This window comes from Ascaphus truei, chromosome 6 (genome assembly GCF_040206685.1).
Source record: "Ascaphus truei isolate aAscTru1 chromosome 6, aAscTru1.hap1, whole genome shotgun sequence".
NCBI classification, from domain to species: domain Eukaryota; kingdom Metazoa; phylum Chordata; class Amphibia; order Anura; family Ascaphidae; genus Ascaphus; species Ascaphus truei.
The window spans coordinates 65482020-65499304 of record NC_134488.1 but is presented as its reverse complement, the minus strand read 5'-3'; the positions used below and the strand labels follow the sequence as shown (position 1 = coordinate 65499304).

Below are 17285 nucleotides of genomic sequence, written 5' to 3'. Positions count from 1 at the left end.
GCCACAAGCTCCCGATGTACCAGTGTCTTACTACAGCCAGAATCCACCAACCCCTCCACCTTAATTCCTTCTACTTCCAAAGATATTAGGAATTTAGTTCTGGCAGGGTCTATCGCCTTGCCCAGGGTCAAGTAGGCGTGAGCACTTCTTTTCCTGACCACCACAATCGGGGTAGCGTAGGGACTCTTTGACTTCAAGATTATACAGTACCTGCAGTCAGCAATTCTTGCAGATGGCATCTTACGTCTTCAACATCGGCCGGTGCTAATCTCCTCGACCTTTCTCTAAATGGCCAAGAATCATGTAGACGCACTTTGTGATCTACTCCCTTGGCACACCCCACGTCCAACTCATGGGAAGAGAATATATCAGGCCTTCTGGCCATAATTTCTCTCAGACGCTGTTTCCACCTTTCTGGAGCAGGGCTATCTCCAAACTGAAACATATAAGGGGTCAATTTCTTTAGTCTAGTCTTCTCCCGACGAGCCCTGTATATAACTTCAGCACTGTACAGTTTGGCTACCATTGTACTGTCCCTTTTCTTACCAGCCAGTCATGGGTTGTTTCACTCCACACTTCGACGGTCATCCAATCTAATTTTGTATTAGGCTCTCACGGGGCGTGACCCTGTCCTTCGAACTTCTCCCACTGGATCGTTAGCAGGTTCTTTCTGCAGGCTTTCAAACACAGGGGTGGGATGGTCAGTACCCTGCAATAATCATCCCTTCCAACCGTGTGGCACCATTTGGCTAGATGGTTGAAGATATTAGCGTTTGTGACAATTATGGTTCTTGTCTCATCCTTATTCCGAACTTCAGGGCATAATAGTGAAACTACTGTCAATTACCCAAACACTCCTTTGACTACCACATACCCTAGGTAAGGTTAGCTGACATCAATTAGTCCAAACAGTACAAGCCCACCCAAAGGTCGCAGTGGTAGATGTTTCAGGTGTTTCTCGTACCATGGTTTGAAGATGATAAACATATGCTATCCAAAAGAACATTGCATATCTTTACTTTGGCAGGTGGACCAAGGAGAGCATCTGGCACTTGGGACTGGTTCAACCATCTGGCAGGGATGGTGTTGGGGGAGCCTTCTTTTGTGGGACCCAGCATGCTCCTTTACGGAGTCCCTTTGTCATTTCCCTGGTTAGGCTTATTGCGGAGTACTTTCCTAATCCCTTGTCACAATCCCGAGAATAAAACCTTTCTTCCATACATCTATAGCAGAATTCAGAGCTGTTGCTACCAGAGGCAACCTTACAAGTCATCCTCCTTCTGGGAAAAGGCTCCCGTCTGGAATCCCACCTGTGTCCTCGCTGTTGCTCAAAAGAGCATCTCCCCTCAATATTTCCTATACCCGCATCGATGCCATGTACTTTTCCACTCCTTTCAGTGACTGCCCTCTGAAATATGGCCCGACTCGACGTGACTCGTCTTCCACTGGCCACACGTCAGCACTTTTTACTGTCCCATTTACCTACCGTCGGTGTACTCTTTATAGACTTCATACATTGAGGTCATAATGCAACTTGTTCCTCCTCATTCCATATGTCTTTGAGAAGTTCCAAGACTTTTGGAGGCGCTTCTTTTCACTCTCGTAATTGTAGATACAGTGTCAACATGTCATTGGATGGAACCCCCCAAATTAGCTGCTCTATTCATGGCTTGTCGGCCCTTTCCAGCAAAACTCCACCTTTTCGCACAACCCTCTGTAGGGTTATTTCCAGTTGTCATAGAAATTCAGATAATTTCTCTCCTTCCTGCTGGTACATCCTTCGAAACCGGAAGTGAAGATCTTCCCCACTCACTGCAGCTCCAAATTTATACTCTAAGGCCCTCAGATAATTGGCAGGGGTGACAGTCATCCACTCCTCTTGAACTACTCTTATAATCGATCTAGGACATTTGGCCGCAACCAAAGCGCCAGCAGCGCTCCGCCACCACAACTATTGACTGCAGGGTGAGTCGCCGCAGGTCACATCACTGTCACTGCCTTTCACATATCCTTCTCTCACTGGACACCTCCACGGCATGTCCTCAGTGCCTCTCCCAGCTGCAGGTCACCTCCGCTGCCCCAATGCGCATGATACTCAGCGTGGCTGCCAGCAGCCAGAAAGCCGTGTGGTGCATGGGAAATGTAAAAATGTGTCCTGGCTGCACGTCGGAGCAGCGGAGGTGCCCAGCGGCTGGGAGAGGTACTGATTACATGATACGGCGGAGGTACATGGCTGGGAGAGGCGCTGAGGACTTGTGGAAGGTGGTGATGGCACAGTGACCTGTGGAGATTTGTCCTGTGGTCAGTAGTTATGGCGGTTGAGGTCCCATTCTGTCTTATAAGTCAATGCTGGTCCGTTAAGGATCTCGGCGACCCGGACCCTTGTATCTTGATCAGACACCCCCGCATTATTTGGGTGGCCTGGTCCATACAGCTCTTGAAGTCATCTTCCCCTATTGGGGTGGGCACTATCCCATAGAAAATCCTTTATCGCCTATAATAGTTATCCCCACTGCAGGACTGCATAGATTTTTCTACTAAGTTTCAGGGGTTGTGAGGGATTTCTACTGGAGGTATGAGAGGCACAAAGCATAGTTAATTTTGAAATTCCTCTAGGGTTTTCCCTGCTTTTGCTAAGGATTCCTTAACCCTATCTACAAGTGGGGCGCGAGATTGTGACACTCCATCTCCAATTTCCATCTGGCCAAGTATATTTTTGGGTGCCGTGCAGGATCAGTAACTTTAGAACACACATAAAATACTGATGCATCTTTTACATCATTTTTATCTGTACTCTTCCTCACATTTCCACTGTAGCCAACACCCCCTTGATCGCTGCATCGTGTACTGCTTCTGGGATACCTGTTATTAAAAAAAAAAACTATATCTAGGCCTTCCCGGGTACACCAATCATGCAAAATAGCCACACTTATCTTGATTAAAATTATACCCACAGCTGCAAGGGAGTACGTGGCTTATAGAGAGCCTTCTCTAATTCAAAATAGTGACACGGGACAATGCTAAAACGATGTCTTGTGATCTGGTAATTTACTAAGAAGCTAAGGGAGTGTTGGCGTTTTATCATTAATATGCAGGGCTCGACAAATGCACTCACCCACTCGCCTGGGGCGAGTGCATTTTGGCCGCTGTCGAGTACTTACCTGAGGCGGTGTCTCCCGGCATTCTCCGTCTTCCTCTGCAAGTTATACTGTTTCTCCTACAGCGCCTGTTAAAATGGCCACTCGACGTCAAATGACGCCGCGTTGCCATGGCATTGGGAAGCTACGTGACATCACGGCTGCGTGGCCATTTTAACTGGAGCGGCAGGGGAAACAGTACAACTTCCAGGGGAGAAGACGGTGATCGCCGGACCCCGCCGCAGGTAAGACTCATGAGGGGGAGTGAGGGAGTTTTATTGGCCGGGTGAGTGACAAGTGTGTTTTTACCTACTTTGTCAAGCCCTATTAATATGAAAAAAAAAAAGAAAAGGGAAATCCTAGTGGTGTCTCCAATGTAACCCCTCTTACTTCCCTGCATATGTCAGGCTGGGGGGCCTGAGTCCACCATCCCTTAGTACAGGACTTTTGAAGCTGTGCCTCCCTGCCTGGCCTCCCCCGGTCTCGCGCCCCCTCTCCTACCTGCCAGCTGCATCAAATGACGCTCTGGGGTCACGTGACCCACTGTGTCATTTGTTGCCGCGTTACCAGGATTCAGACGCGTCTCCATGGCAAGTGTTACTGTTGCAGAGGCCTCACGCAATCCCCGGCATTTAATTTGAATGCCTTGGGGAGGAGCGTGGGATCTCTGCATCCGCCCGCGCCCCCCCCCCCCCCGACAAATCTTGCGCGCCCCCAGTTTGCGCAACCGCTGCCTTAGTACACCATAGTCAAACCCACCAGACGAGGTGTGTAAGTATATATATATACTAGCTGAGAGCCCCGGCGTTGCCCGGGATGTTTGTGGTGTGGGTGTGGCATTTGGGTGGGGAGTGGTCCACACGGCCCATGTGCGGTGGTAGTGCTGCTGTGGCTGTACTGATGGTGATTGTATCGGTGTGCTGATTTGGGAGGGTTTGGTGCTGATGTGGGGGTGCGGATGTGGGTGTGCCGATGGGGGAGGTGCAAAGGTGGCGATGTGTGGGTGCTGATGGTGTTGATGGGGACTGGGAATGGCGGGGAGCCGAGAATGCCAGTGTGCTGGGGGGGCATGGGATACCGGTGTGCTGATGTGGTGGTGCTGGGGATAGTGTGTGTGTGTATACATGTTTGTGTGTATACATTGTGTGTGTGTGTGTGTGTGTGTGTGTGTGTGTATACATGTGTATGTGTGTGTATGTGTACGTGTATACATGTGTGTGTGTATACATGTGTGTGTATGTATACATTGTGTGTATACAACATGTTTGTGTGTGTATACATGTGTGTATACACATGTGTGTATATACACATGTGTGTGTATACACATGTGTGTGTGTGTATACATGTGTGTGTATACACATGTGTCTGTATACATGTGTGTGTGTATACATGTGTGTGTATGTATACATTGTGTGTATGTATATATTGTGTGTATGTATATATTGTGTGTATACAACATGTTTGTGTATGTATACACATGTGTATACACATGTGTGTGTATACACACGTGTATGTGTGTATACACGTGTGTGTATACACGTGTGTGTGTGTATACACGTGTGTGTGTATACACGTGTGTATACACGTGTGTGTATACGTGTGTGTGTACGTGTGTGTGTGTACGTGTACATGTGTGTGGGGGAGGAGGGGGGAGGTGGTGGGGAGGAGGGGGGAAGGGGGGGAGGTGGTGTGGAGGAGGGGGGAAGGGGGGGAGGTGGTGTGGAGGAGGGGGGAAGAGGGGGGAAGAGGGGGGAAGTGGTGGGAAGGGGGGGGAAGTGGTGGGAAGGGGGGGGAAGTGGTGGGGAAGTGGGGGGAAGTGGTGGGAAGGGGGGGGAGGTGGTGGGAAGGAGGTGGTGGGAAGGGGGGGGAGGTGGTGGGAAGGAGGTGGTGGGAAGGAGGTGGTGGGAAGGGGGGAGGTGGTGGGAAGGGGGGGGGGTGGTGGGAAGGGGGGGGGTGGTGGGAAGGGGGGGGTGGTGGGAAGGGGGGGGGGAGGTGGTGGGAAGAGGGGGGGAGGTGGTGGGAAGGGGGGGAGGTGGTGGGAAGGGGGGGGAGGTGGTGCGAAGGGGGGGGGGGGTGGAGGGGAGGTGAAGGGGGTGGGGGGTGGAGGGGAGGTGAAGGGGGTGGGGGGTGGAGGGGAGGTGAAGGGGGTGGAGGGGAGGTGAAGGGGGTGGGGGGTGGAGGGGAGGTGAAGGGGCAGGGTGGAGGGGAGGTGAAGGGGGGGGTGGAGGGGAGGTGAAGGGGGGGTGGAGGGGAGGTGAAGGGGGGGGTGGAGGGGAGTTGAAGGGGGGGGGGTGGAGGAGAGGTGAAGGGGGGGGGTGGAGGAGAGGTGAAGGGGGGGGTGGAGGAGAGGTGAAGGGGGGGTGGAGGAGAGGTGAAGGGGGGGTGAAGGGGGTGGGGGGTGGAGGGGAGGTGAAGGGGGAGGGTGAAGGGGGGGTGGAGGGGAGGTGAAGGGGGTGGGGGGTGGAGGGGAGGTGAAGGGGGGGTGGAGGGGAGGTGAAGGGGGGGGTGGAGGGGAGGTGAAGGGGGGGTGGAGGGGAGGTGAAGGGGGGGGTGGAGGGGAGGTGAAGGGGGGGGTGGAGGGGAGGTGAAGGGGGGGTGGAGGGGAGGTGAAGGGGGGGGTGGAGGGGAGGTGAAGGGGGGGGGGGGGTGGAGGAGAGGTGAAGGGGGGGTGGAGGGGGGTGAAGGGGGGGGTGAGGGGAGGTGAAGGGGAGGTGAAGGGGGGTGGAGGGGAGGTGAAGGGGGGGTGGAGGGAGGTGAGGGGTGGGTGAGGGGAGGTGAAGGGGGGTGAGGGGAGGTGAAGGGCGCTCACTCACCCGTCCGGCCGCTCCCTCACCCGTCCGGCCGCTCCCTCACCCGTCCGGAAGCTCCCACGTGGATCTGAGGCGGGAGGCAGCTTGTTGTGGCCGCTCCCCCGCTGTGTCCCGGGCGCTCGCTCCTCCGCTGACTGTAGCGGCACCGGGGGGGGGGGGGGTGGAGGGGAGGTGAAGGGGGGTGAGGGGAGGTGAAGGGGGGTGAAGGGGGTGAGGGTTGGGTGAAGGGGGGTGAGGGGAGGTGAAGGCCGCTCACTCACCCGTCCGGAAGCTCCCACGTGGATCTGAGGCGGGAGGCAGCTTGTTGTGGCCGCTCCCCCGCTGTGTCCCGGGCGCTCGCTCCCCCGCTGACTGTAGCGGCGCCGGGGGGGGGGGGGGGGCTGAAAGCGCGGGAGACAGGGAGACACGGGGAGAGGAGGAGGTGCGCGCGGGTGTGGAGGCTGATGTTCGGGGAGGAAGAGGCGGAGGCTCCGGGACCGGCGGGTATGTGAGCCCCACCCCCCGGGTTATACATGCTGCTAATGTACACCCCCCCTACTGTGTGTGTGTGTGTCTGTCTGTCTGTCTGTCTGTCTGTGTGTGTGTGTGTGTGTGTGTGTGTGTGTCCGTGTGTGTGTGTGTGTGTGTGTGTGTCCCTGTGTCCCTGTGTCCCTGTGTGTCCTTTGGCCCGTCACTCCGCCTCAGGCCAATGAGAGGTGTGCGGGGGCGGGCCAAGGGACCAATGAGATTTCCCCTAGGGACACCGGATATCCAGGCAGGCAGGCAGGCATACAGTGCTTTCACTAATATAGTATAAGATTAACAAGTGCTGCATGGTTAGGGTCTCCATTAGCCCGATGGCCTCTACACTTAGGGAAAACCCTCCCAATTAAATATAATATAGACATATTACACAGTAAATGATTACGCTGTGCTGTTGTCCCTTATATAGTCACAGTGTCCAATGTAGTAGCCAAAGGGGCCAATGTTAATGCCAGCACAGCGTTGGAGCTCTTATCTTAAGATGGTGTGTAGTCGTGTTGCAGGCCTGTTAAGGATGGAATATTTGTGAGATGATCGTGTACATTCACAAAGGATACTCAAAATGGTAATTCCGTTTTCTTCTTATCCAATCCCATATCTCCTTTCATGTGTTGCCAGGCAGATCAGGGACAGTGTCTCTTGTTCCTTATCGCACCATGTGATAGGTGGAGCAGATTAATTCTGTATTGTCCACAGTACAGTATACATATATTTGTAGCAGGGGCTACATATGTGTTACATACATTGATGTCCCCGTTATCTGCGTCAAAGCAGTCTCCCCCCTCCCCACCCCTAAAAGGGATGAATAGTAAAAGAACACATTACACAGACACTTTAAATAAAAATGTTTTATTATTTAAATATGTGAAACATAGTTATAACAAGGATGACTCCTTGTGTGCTGGTGACAACCTGAGTACAGGTTTGAGTGGATCCTGTTCTTTTCTGTTTGTACAATAAGAATTCGGAGTGCTTTATTGCATACTGACACCAACAGCTTGTAGCAGTGACAACAACAGACCAGATTATTTGTCATTTGTCCTGGTCTGTTATAGGATTGTGAGGAGTCAGAGTGCCTTATTGCTTGTTCCAAGAGCTTGTAGCAGTGACCGTTTGTCTGCAGTGGCACAACGGGCATAAGAAATCACTACCTTTCGGGTGGGAGGCAAAAAGGTATTAACCACAAAGCAATGTGCCGTAAGGGGTTAATTCCAATACTTTCTAAGAGTGGGTGTAACTGGTGTTTGCTACAGTGCTGCTCCCTCTGATATATGTTAAGATTCCCAGGTGCCTTATTGAACCTGGTGGCAAGATTGGGCATATGGCTACACGAGTTTTATTATATGAACAGGTAACGTGAGCCGTCAAACCTTTAGCGTTAATTGGGAGGGTGAAGAGGCCTTATCCACTTTGTTGTGAAGTAATGCAGTTAGCACCTGTGCACTTGAGGGGTTAATGACGCCCCCTTTTAGGATAACACTTGCCTTGCTCCCTGGGTAGGAATGAGTTTATAGGCAGACACATTGTAGGGTGGGATGGGGTATGACAGAGGTTACATGCAGCCCCCAGGACATTCTAGCACCAAACACAGAGAGGACACATGAAAGGAGCTCTGTTTGTTTATGAGCCCACGCCGATATTTCACAAATCATTGCGGGGAGCTCACACACAAATATCCCTCTGTATATACTGACCCGGGGAGCATGCAATATCCACTTTGCAAAGGGGAGATACAATGTGCACAGCCTTTCACTGGGGACATTTACTGGTTGCAGAGGAGTTTAATGTTCTGAGCAGTTCTTCACAGCTATGATGTATGACCAAACATGCTATACAAGGGGAAACCCCAAACTCTAGAGGGTATTAAACCTGGAGATCTAGCTTTAGGAATATAAGTGCTTAACTGTAACCCCTTTTTGTTGCACAGGGACGTGCAACAGTAAGCAACACTGTGCCAGTCCCTCAGGTGCTGATGAGGTTAAAAGGGAAGCCACACTTTGCAGACCCAAACTTTAGCTTAGCCTGACTAATGGTGGCATAATAATTACTCCCTAGTGCAGGGGTGGCCAACTCCAGCCCTCAAGGGCCCCCAACAGGTCAGGTTTTAAGGATATCCCTTCTTCAGCACAGGTGACGCAAACAGCGGCTGAAGCAGGGAGATCCTTAAAACCTGGTTGGTGGCCCTTGAGGACTGGAGTTGGCCACTCCTACCCTAGTGGAAAGAAAGGGGAATATCTAGGAGAGATAAACAGTGCTATTACCCAAGAGATTCAATAAATATAATAAAACCTTTCACATATTTTATATTTAAAATCTTAAATTAGTTTGCATGGTTTAAAAAAAAAAAAAAAAAGGAAGGTGTGTGTGTGTCATAAATTCAATTTGGTCCTAGAGGGGACTTGCGTCTCTACAGAGATGTCCCCGCTCCCTTCCTGCAGTGTTTATCCCGGGGCTGTGAGCTGGAATGTCTGCCTCCGACAGGTTCACAGGCCTAATCGCCTCTTGCTAACAGCCCCAAACAATACCCCGCTGATCCCCCCCAGGATTATAGGATTATCTCCCCTGTTGTCCCTTCTAAATCCCACAGACTGTGAATTTCCTGTGTCAGCACAATGTTGTCGGCATGATGACATGACATATAGGCTCTATCTGTATCCTGCGCCCATCCAGAATTTGCCCCTGGGAGGGTAGTTAGGAATATATCTGGGGTGCTTAAAAAAGGGGCAGATTTCACATGGAGTTGGGCACTACTGGGAAGTGTGCAGATAACACCACAAAACTGGTTCAAAAAAGCATTAGATCATGGCAGCAGGTTTATGATACAATTTGTGTCCGGGTGCAATTATTTGGGGATAGGTATGAAAGCGCTTGATTAACCCTCTCAGTGCTGATGGAAACAGCATCACATTTTTTGTTATATGCACGTTATACCTATACTGTTTTGCAATGTGTTATATGCCTCTCCAGCACTGAATAGGTTAACATGTCCCATTATGAATTTAACTGTGTCTCACACACACATATCCCCAGCCCTCCCAAAATCTAATGCACATACATCCCTCCCTCTGATCCACACTTACACTTCTTTAGATATAAAAGCATCCAATACATGTAGCTCCACCACACGTAACCCCCCTCCCCCATCTCTGTATAAGATAAATACACCTCTACCACCCCAGGACCTCAGATGATCCAGCTCACAGTCTGTGGGAATATCAGAGTTGAGGCACAGGTCAGGAGTGGGTTATCCCCATTCCCACAATACCATAAATTCACAGTGTCCGGGGGTTCCCCTCACTTCCTGTGGGAAACGTCTTCCATGCTGACTCTGCCCCAGACGCCCACCACAAAGGCTTCTATTTCGCACTCATTGTCACCACGAGCGATGCGGAAATATCCTCTCTCACCCCAGTCTGTGCCCCAGGAATTGGCAGCCAGCTAAAGAGGAGGGTAGAGGAGTAAGAGAATGGGCAGTGCCTGATATACACATGCACTCATCACACAGCACACAGCCCTACACACAGATACATACAATCTGACATAACTTATGTAGTAAACCATGTCAGCAGCATGCATCATAACACACACATACGTCACAGACACAATACTATGACAGCATGATATCATAACACAGATTCAATATCATGATATGATGTAAAATAAACTTATAAACAGCACACACAGACACACATTAACAAACACGGCAGACACCAACATACACACAAAATGTCAGTGAAGACAGAACTAACACGATCAGAGCAAAGACCGGACTGCTTGCACATATCCTGACAGATCTAACACAGGCATAGACCCTGGCTTGACAGACACACAATATCAGCATACATAGTGTACACACACACACACACACACAGTGTCAGCTTACAGAAATGCAACATGTAAAGAACGAACACCTTCAGTAAACAAACTCATGTACACACATTCGCACAAAAACGACAACAGTTACTGGCTTCATGCACATACATAAGTACACAACATCAATAGAGACGACTCATGCATTATAACACAATGGCCTCGAGTCAAATTTAATAATGAAAAAATGCAGTATTATAGGCACACAAAGAAAGAAGCGCTATTGTGATGGTGCAAGTCATCAGGATGGTATCGCTAAAAAGAACGCACGTTTTACCATTTGCTTTCGCGATCGGCACCAGAATGACTTAAATACAGCAAATGTAGTCATTTGATGCTAGTCATCAAGTCCCAATATCTAGCAGAACCGGCCTGACGCCAGCAAATACCGCATTTTTGTATCACCGACTACAGACTGGCGTTAGCCCCACCTTTCCCATGTATATAATGGCCATTATATTGCCCATGACATGCATTGGCAAGATAACCTAAACCAACATGGAACAGCTGATAAATAAGGAACTAGAACTCATTTAATTAGATATTAACCCCTTAGTGTAGCCCAAGTGATCAGCGTCTCATGGCTTTTCATGACTAGCTGACTACTAAGGGTTATAAAGGGGTTAATACACTATTACAGGGGTGGGCAGCTCCAGTTCTCAAGGGCCACCAACAGGTCAGGTTTTTAGGATATACATACTTCAGCACAGGTGGTGCAGTCTGTGACTGAGCCACCTATGCTGATGCAGGGATATTCTAAAAACCCGACCTGTTGGTGGCCCTTGAGGACTGGAGTTGCCCGCCCCTGCACTAACACAATCACACTACCTACCCAAATACTGTAGCTAGTAAAGCATTGCCATCAAAGGAGTTAATGTCATTTCTACCATAAGGTTATGTAATGACCCATGTGATGGCGATGCGGTAATTAACGCGCGGTTATCGGTTGCATTAATTACTGCATCGCGACTAGTCTAAACATATCGCTCCTGGGAAAATATTACCGCAATCTTAATGACTTGGGTCATAACATTATGGTAATAGCACCTGGTATTTGTTTATCTTCGGTGCAATATTAACTCTGTTTTGATGGGGTTTGACGACTCCCTGCCAATGTATCACATAACGTTAGACGTGCCAGGGCCAGCTTGTTGGAGGTACCGTCGGTGCCCCTGCACCGAGCCCCGCGCGCTACCCCACAACAATTAAACTGATTGCCGGGGGAGGAGCGCGTGGCCTCTGTAACGCTCTTACCTTCTCCGGCGGCATCTCCTCCTGCAGGGACCAGTCACGGCTCCGCAACACAATTGACGTTGTGTTGCCATGACAACTGGACACCATGTAACGCCCGCGATGTCACATTATCATGGCAACGTGACACCATTTTACGCCACAGAGCCATGACGGCGGGACGCTCAGGAGATGCTGCAGGAGAAGGTAAGAGCCAAGGCCCCGCACATGCACCGAGACCCACAAACATCCCAGCCGACCCTGGCCAGGACACACAGCCTGAGCAAAGGCCAGGACACCCAGCCTCAGCAAAGGCCAGGACACCCAGCCTGAGCAAAGGCCAAGACACACAGCCTCAGCAAAGGCCAGGACACACAGCCTCAGCAAAGGCCAGGACACACAGCCTCAGCAAAGGCCAGGACACACAGCCTGAGCAAAGGCCAGGACACCCAGCCTCAGCAAAGGCCAGGACACACAGCCTGAGCAAAGGCCAGGACACCCAGCCTCAGCAAAGGCCAGGACACCCAGCCTGAGCAAAGGCCAGGACACCCAGCCTGAGCAAAGGCCAGGACACCCAGCCTCAGCAAAGGCCAGGACACCCAGCCTCAGCAAAGGCCAGGACACCCAGCCTCAGCAAAGGCCAGGACACCCAGCCTCAGCAAAGGCCAGGACACCCAGCCTCAGCAAAGGCCAGGACACCCAGCCTCAGCAAAGGCCAGGACACACAGCCTGAGCAAAGGCCAGGACACACAGCCTGAGCAAAGGCCAGGACACACAGCCTCAGCAAAGGCCAGGACACCCAGCCTCAGCAAAGGCCAGGACACACAGCCTCAGCAAAGGCCAGGACACACAGCCTCAGCAAAGGCCAGGACACCCAGCCTGAGCAAAGGCCAGGACACCCAGCCTGAGCAAAGGCCAGGACACCCAGCCTCAGCAAAGGCCAGGACACCCAGCCTCAGCAAAGGCCAGGACACCCAGCCTCAGCAAAGGCCAGGACACACAGCCTGAGCAAAGGCCAGGACACACAGCCTGAGCAAAGGCCAGGACACACAGCCTGAGCAAAGGCCAGGACACACAGCCTGAGCAAAGGCCAGGACACTCAGCCTCAGCAAAGGCCAGGACACCCAGCCTCAGCAAAGGCCATCACACAGCCTCAGCAAAGGCCAGGACACCCAGCCTCAGCAAAGGCCAGGACACTCAGCCTGAGCAAAGGCCAGGACACCCAGCCTGAGCAAAGGCCAGGACACCCAGCCTGAGCAAAGGCCAGGACACACAGCCTGAGCAAAGGCCAGGACACCCAGCCTGAGCAAAGGCCAGGACACCCAGCCTCAGCAAAGGCCAGGACACCCAGCCTCAGCAAAGGCCATCACACAGCCTCAGCAAAGGCCAGGACACTCAGCCTGAGCAAAGGCCAGGACACCCAGCCTCAGCAAAGGCCAGGACACCCAGCCTCAGCAAAGGCCAGGACACACAGCCTCAGCAAAGGCCAGGACACACAGCCTCAGCAAAGGCCAGGACACACAGCCTCAGCAAAGGCCAGGACACACAGCCTGAGCAAAGGCCAGGACACACAGCCTCAGCAAAGGCCAGGACACACAGCCTCAGCAAAGGCCAGGACACCCAGCCTGAGCAAAGGCCAGGACACTCAGCCTGAGCAAAGGCCAGGACACCCAGCCTCAGCAAAGGCCAGGACACCCAGCCTCAGCAAAGGCCAGGACACTCAGCCTGAGCAAAGGCCAGGACACCCAGCCTGAGCAAAGGCCAGGACACCCAGCCTGAGCAAAGGCCAGGACACACAGCCTGAGCAAAGGCCAGGACACACAGCCTGAGCAAAGGCCAGGACACCCAGCCTGAGCAAAGGCCAGGACACTCAGCCTCAGCAAAGGCCAGGACACCCAGCCTCAGCAAAGGCCATCACACAGCCTCAGCAAAGGCCAGGACACCCAGCCTCAGCAAAGGCCAGGACACTCAGCCTGAGCAAAGGCCAGGACACCCAGCCTGAGCAAAGGCCAGGACACCCAGCCTGAGCAAAGGCCAGGACACACAGCCTGAGCAAAGGCCAGGACACTCAGCCTCAGCAACGGCCAGGACACCCAGCCTCAGCAAAGGCCATCACACAGCCTCAGCAAAGGCCAGGACACTCAGCCTGAGCAAAGGCCAGGACACCCAGCCTCAGCAAAGGCCAGGACACCCAGCCTCAGCAAAGGCCATCACACAGCCTCAGCAAAGGCCAGGACACTCAGCCTGAGCAAAGGCCAGGACACTCAGCCTCAGCAAAGGCCAGGACACTCAGCCTGAGCAAAGGCCGGGACACACAGCCTGAGCAAAGGCCAGGACACACAGCCTGAGCAAAGGCCAGGACACACAGCCTGAGCAAAGGCCAGGACACACAGCCTGAGCAAAGGCCAGGACACACTGCCTGAGCAAAGGCCGGGACACACAGCCTGAGCAAAGGCCGGGACACACAGCCTGAGCAAAGGCCAGGACACACAGCCTGAGCAAAGGCCAGGACACACAGCCTGAGCAAAGGCCAGGACACACAGCCTCAGCAAAGGCCAGGACACCCAGCCTCAGCAAAGGCCAGGACACACAGCCTCAGCAAAGGCCAGGACACACCGAGTTAGCACACAGATACACAACACTCAAAGATTCTCCAGCACTCAGACACACACAAATGCACTGATACAATATCAGCACACATCCACTCAACTCAGCCACAAAACATGTACACACAATTGACACACACACAGCTCTGCTGTGTAGGGAGTCACAAACACAAGACACAGATTGCAAGCACTCCTTAACCCATTCTTTACCAAAGGGGCCTGCAGTGCTTTGCCCATATATAGATATATATGCACTGCTCTGACAGATGTCAGACTTTGGGTAAATTATTTCACTAATGTCCCCGGTATGTGTTTCTTACCCAATACTTGTGGTTCTGTCCGTCTGCTCCTCTCTCCTCCCCCCACCTAATAAAGAGAGACAAGGAGGGCAGAAGTAAGACAGAGGATCACTGGCACAGTAATGGGGAAGGCTATACACCCCATCCCAAATCAATCATCATTAATCTTCAGTTTCTACAGACTGTAAAAATCCTTCATTTTAATTGCACTAAGGCACTTAACAGCAACATTCCCAGTGGTTGATATCAGTGGCGCAATGTGATATTATCTTAGTGTGCCAAGTACTGAGTGCCATATTGCCACAGTGATAACATTAACACTTTAAGCACTGAGGGGACCTGCATATTGCTTTGTAAGGCATTACAATCCCCTCCAGCACTGCAGGACTGGAAGTCTCAAGCATTATCTTGATTACATAATACAGTCAGCGTGGGCTTAACACAGATATAAAAAATGTTTGGTTCACACAGCCTCAAAGTTCCAGGTACAGCGCGTATTGAGACGTATCTCATGGATGATAACGAACCTTCTGTATCAGCTCTGTGCACGGCAGTGTCCGGCACATGTTCCGTATTCCTCCCCCTTAGATTGTAAGCTCTGCAGGACAATCACTCCCTTCTCTGCGTGTTTATTTCTATACCTTGTGCTCCTGCCCCTGTGCTGTATTTGCTTTCCCTTATCACTGTGCTTATCTTATACCTTTTAAGAAAGTACAGCAGGCAGCTTGTATTGGGGTTCTTTGGTGATGCTCTAAAGCCAGCGGTCACCTCACCCCCGCTACCCCCCTAACACCCACTTACCACGGTGCGGCGTCATGACGTCACATTGCCATAGCAACGTGACGTCACATGATCCATGATGCCATGACGACGCGTGTGGAGCCAAGGTAAGTAAAGGTTTACAGAGGCCCTGCAGCTCCCCCAGCACTTAATTTAAGTGCCCTTGGGAAGCACGCTGGGCCTCTGTAAACCCCGCGCCCCCCCCCCCCAGCACTGAATCTCGTGCCCCCCAGTTTGCACACCGCTGCTCTAAAGTAATTGTTAGAATGATAAGAGTCAGACACTTTCTGTTTTTTCACATTGGAGATGTGTAATTATAAATATGGCCTGGAGCTCATGTAAGGGCGCAGTTCTGTTTAACTACGGAGGAGGAGGAGGAGTTGCCTGGTACTGGCTTTGAAGCTTGTTCATACTAAGCTTATTGTGACCTTGGACAAGTCACTTTATCTTCGTGTGGCGTAGACGTATAAGATTAGTTTAATTCGTTGTACCTGTAATTCTGTGCATTACGGTGTATACTGCCGTCTCCACCTCCGAAATATTGCCAAGATCTGCACTTTTCTCACTTATGAAACAACTCAAATCCTAATTCACTCCCTCATCTGGTCCCACCTTGACTACTGCAACCTTCTTCTAGTTGGCATTCCTCTTGTCCCAACTCCAATCTACTACGCAAATCCCTACACCGGCTTCCCATATCCTCTAGAATCAAATTTAAAACACTAGCTCTGACTTACAGAAGCACTCAATGTCGTTGCGCCCCCTTACACCTGAGCCCTCATCCCAATATATATCTTTAAATGCCCCCTGCGTTCTGCCCACGACATCCACCTTTCCTCCTGCCTTATCACCTCCTCCCATTCCCACCTACAGTACATGATTTCTCTTGTGCTGCACCCTCTCTGTCTGGAATTTCCTACCACGCACCACGAGACTCTCCCCCAGCTTTCAGATATTCAAAAACTCCCTGAAAGGCTTCCTTGGATAAGGTCAGTTATCTGGCATACAGTACCTCGGACATCCAAATCCCCCTTACCTACGCTCCAATTCCATTGGGGCCAGCTGTGCGGCTGGATCAAACTCCACACTATGCAACACCCCCTAACAACCCTACCCTCAAACCTTAATGGGATCAGCCGCCTGGCTGGACCATACTCTAACCTGATGTATACTCCAACCTACAATGAGCAGCCACTTTATCTTTTGTTTCAACATTGCCCCTTATTCCCTCTAGATTGTAAGCTCTCAGGGGAAGGGCCCTCATCACCTCTTTGTATCTATTTGTCCTTATTCATATACAACTCTGTTTATGTAATTATCAAACCCCTGTACCCCCATTGTACTGCGCTGCACAATATGTTGGCGCTTTACAAACAACAATAATGTATATAGACAGACATAGGTCAAGATTGAGTGAGCAGGGAGTGAGCGCGCTGGCGCTCATGCGCGGTGACGTCACGCTCCCTGCTCGGTCAGGAGATTTGTGGCTGGCAAGGTGCGCGCACGAGGGGTGGGCGATTCAGGGGGGCCGCATGACGTCACGGAGCTGGTTTGCCCTCATTGGGCGAACCGCTCATGTGATGCGCGAGCGAGACACAAATGCAATTTTCCTTGCTTCGGCAAGCATCTAAGCGCCGAGCATGCACAAGCGCTCGCTCACACTGGCCACACACATTGCTACAATGTGTTTCATCGCGGCCAGCGCGAGCACACGCTCAGCGCCACCCTGGCCGCAGCCTAAAAGAGAACAGGTGAGTAATGGTGAAAAGAGGCAGTAACAGAGTATCGGTAGCATTATGTTTTAGTTAATGTTTTAGTTAACCTCTTCAGTGCCTGAATCCCTCACGCATTGCGGTCTCTGGCAGTGAGTGAGGTTGTTATATGTCGATGTGGGAGGAAGCAGAGGGGTGTCTGACAGTAGTGGAAGGGGACAGAGCCCACCTTGCTGCTTCCCCTGTAACCATGGAAACACCTGTTACGTCTGCACATGATGTGAGGCAACCACCTGGCTCTGGGCCAAAGGTATGTTTG

General features: G+C 51.6%; 1 protein-coding gene across 2 annotated transcripts in view; it reads right to left on the bottom strand.

Moving 5' to 3' along the window:
* Window positions 1-7302: 7302 nt before the first annotated feature.
* Window positions 7303-17285, bottom strand: part of TINAGL1 (tubulointerstitial nephritis antigen like 1) — a 41215-nt gene continuing 31232 nt past the window's right edge. For both annotated transcript variants that reach the window (XM_075604626.1, XM_075604627.1), the window contains 2 exons: window positions 14496-14541; window positions 7303-9907 (listed from right to left, as the gene is read on the bottom strand). In XM_075604626.1, the coding sequence (XP_075460741.1) occupies window positions 9764-9907; window positions 14496-14541 (190 nt within the window). In that variant the 3' untranslated portion in view covers window positions 7303-9763. The remainder of the gene's footprint in view (window positions 9908-14495; window positions 14542-17285) is intronic.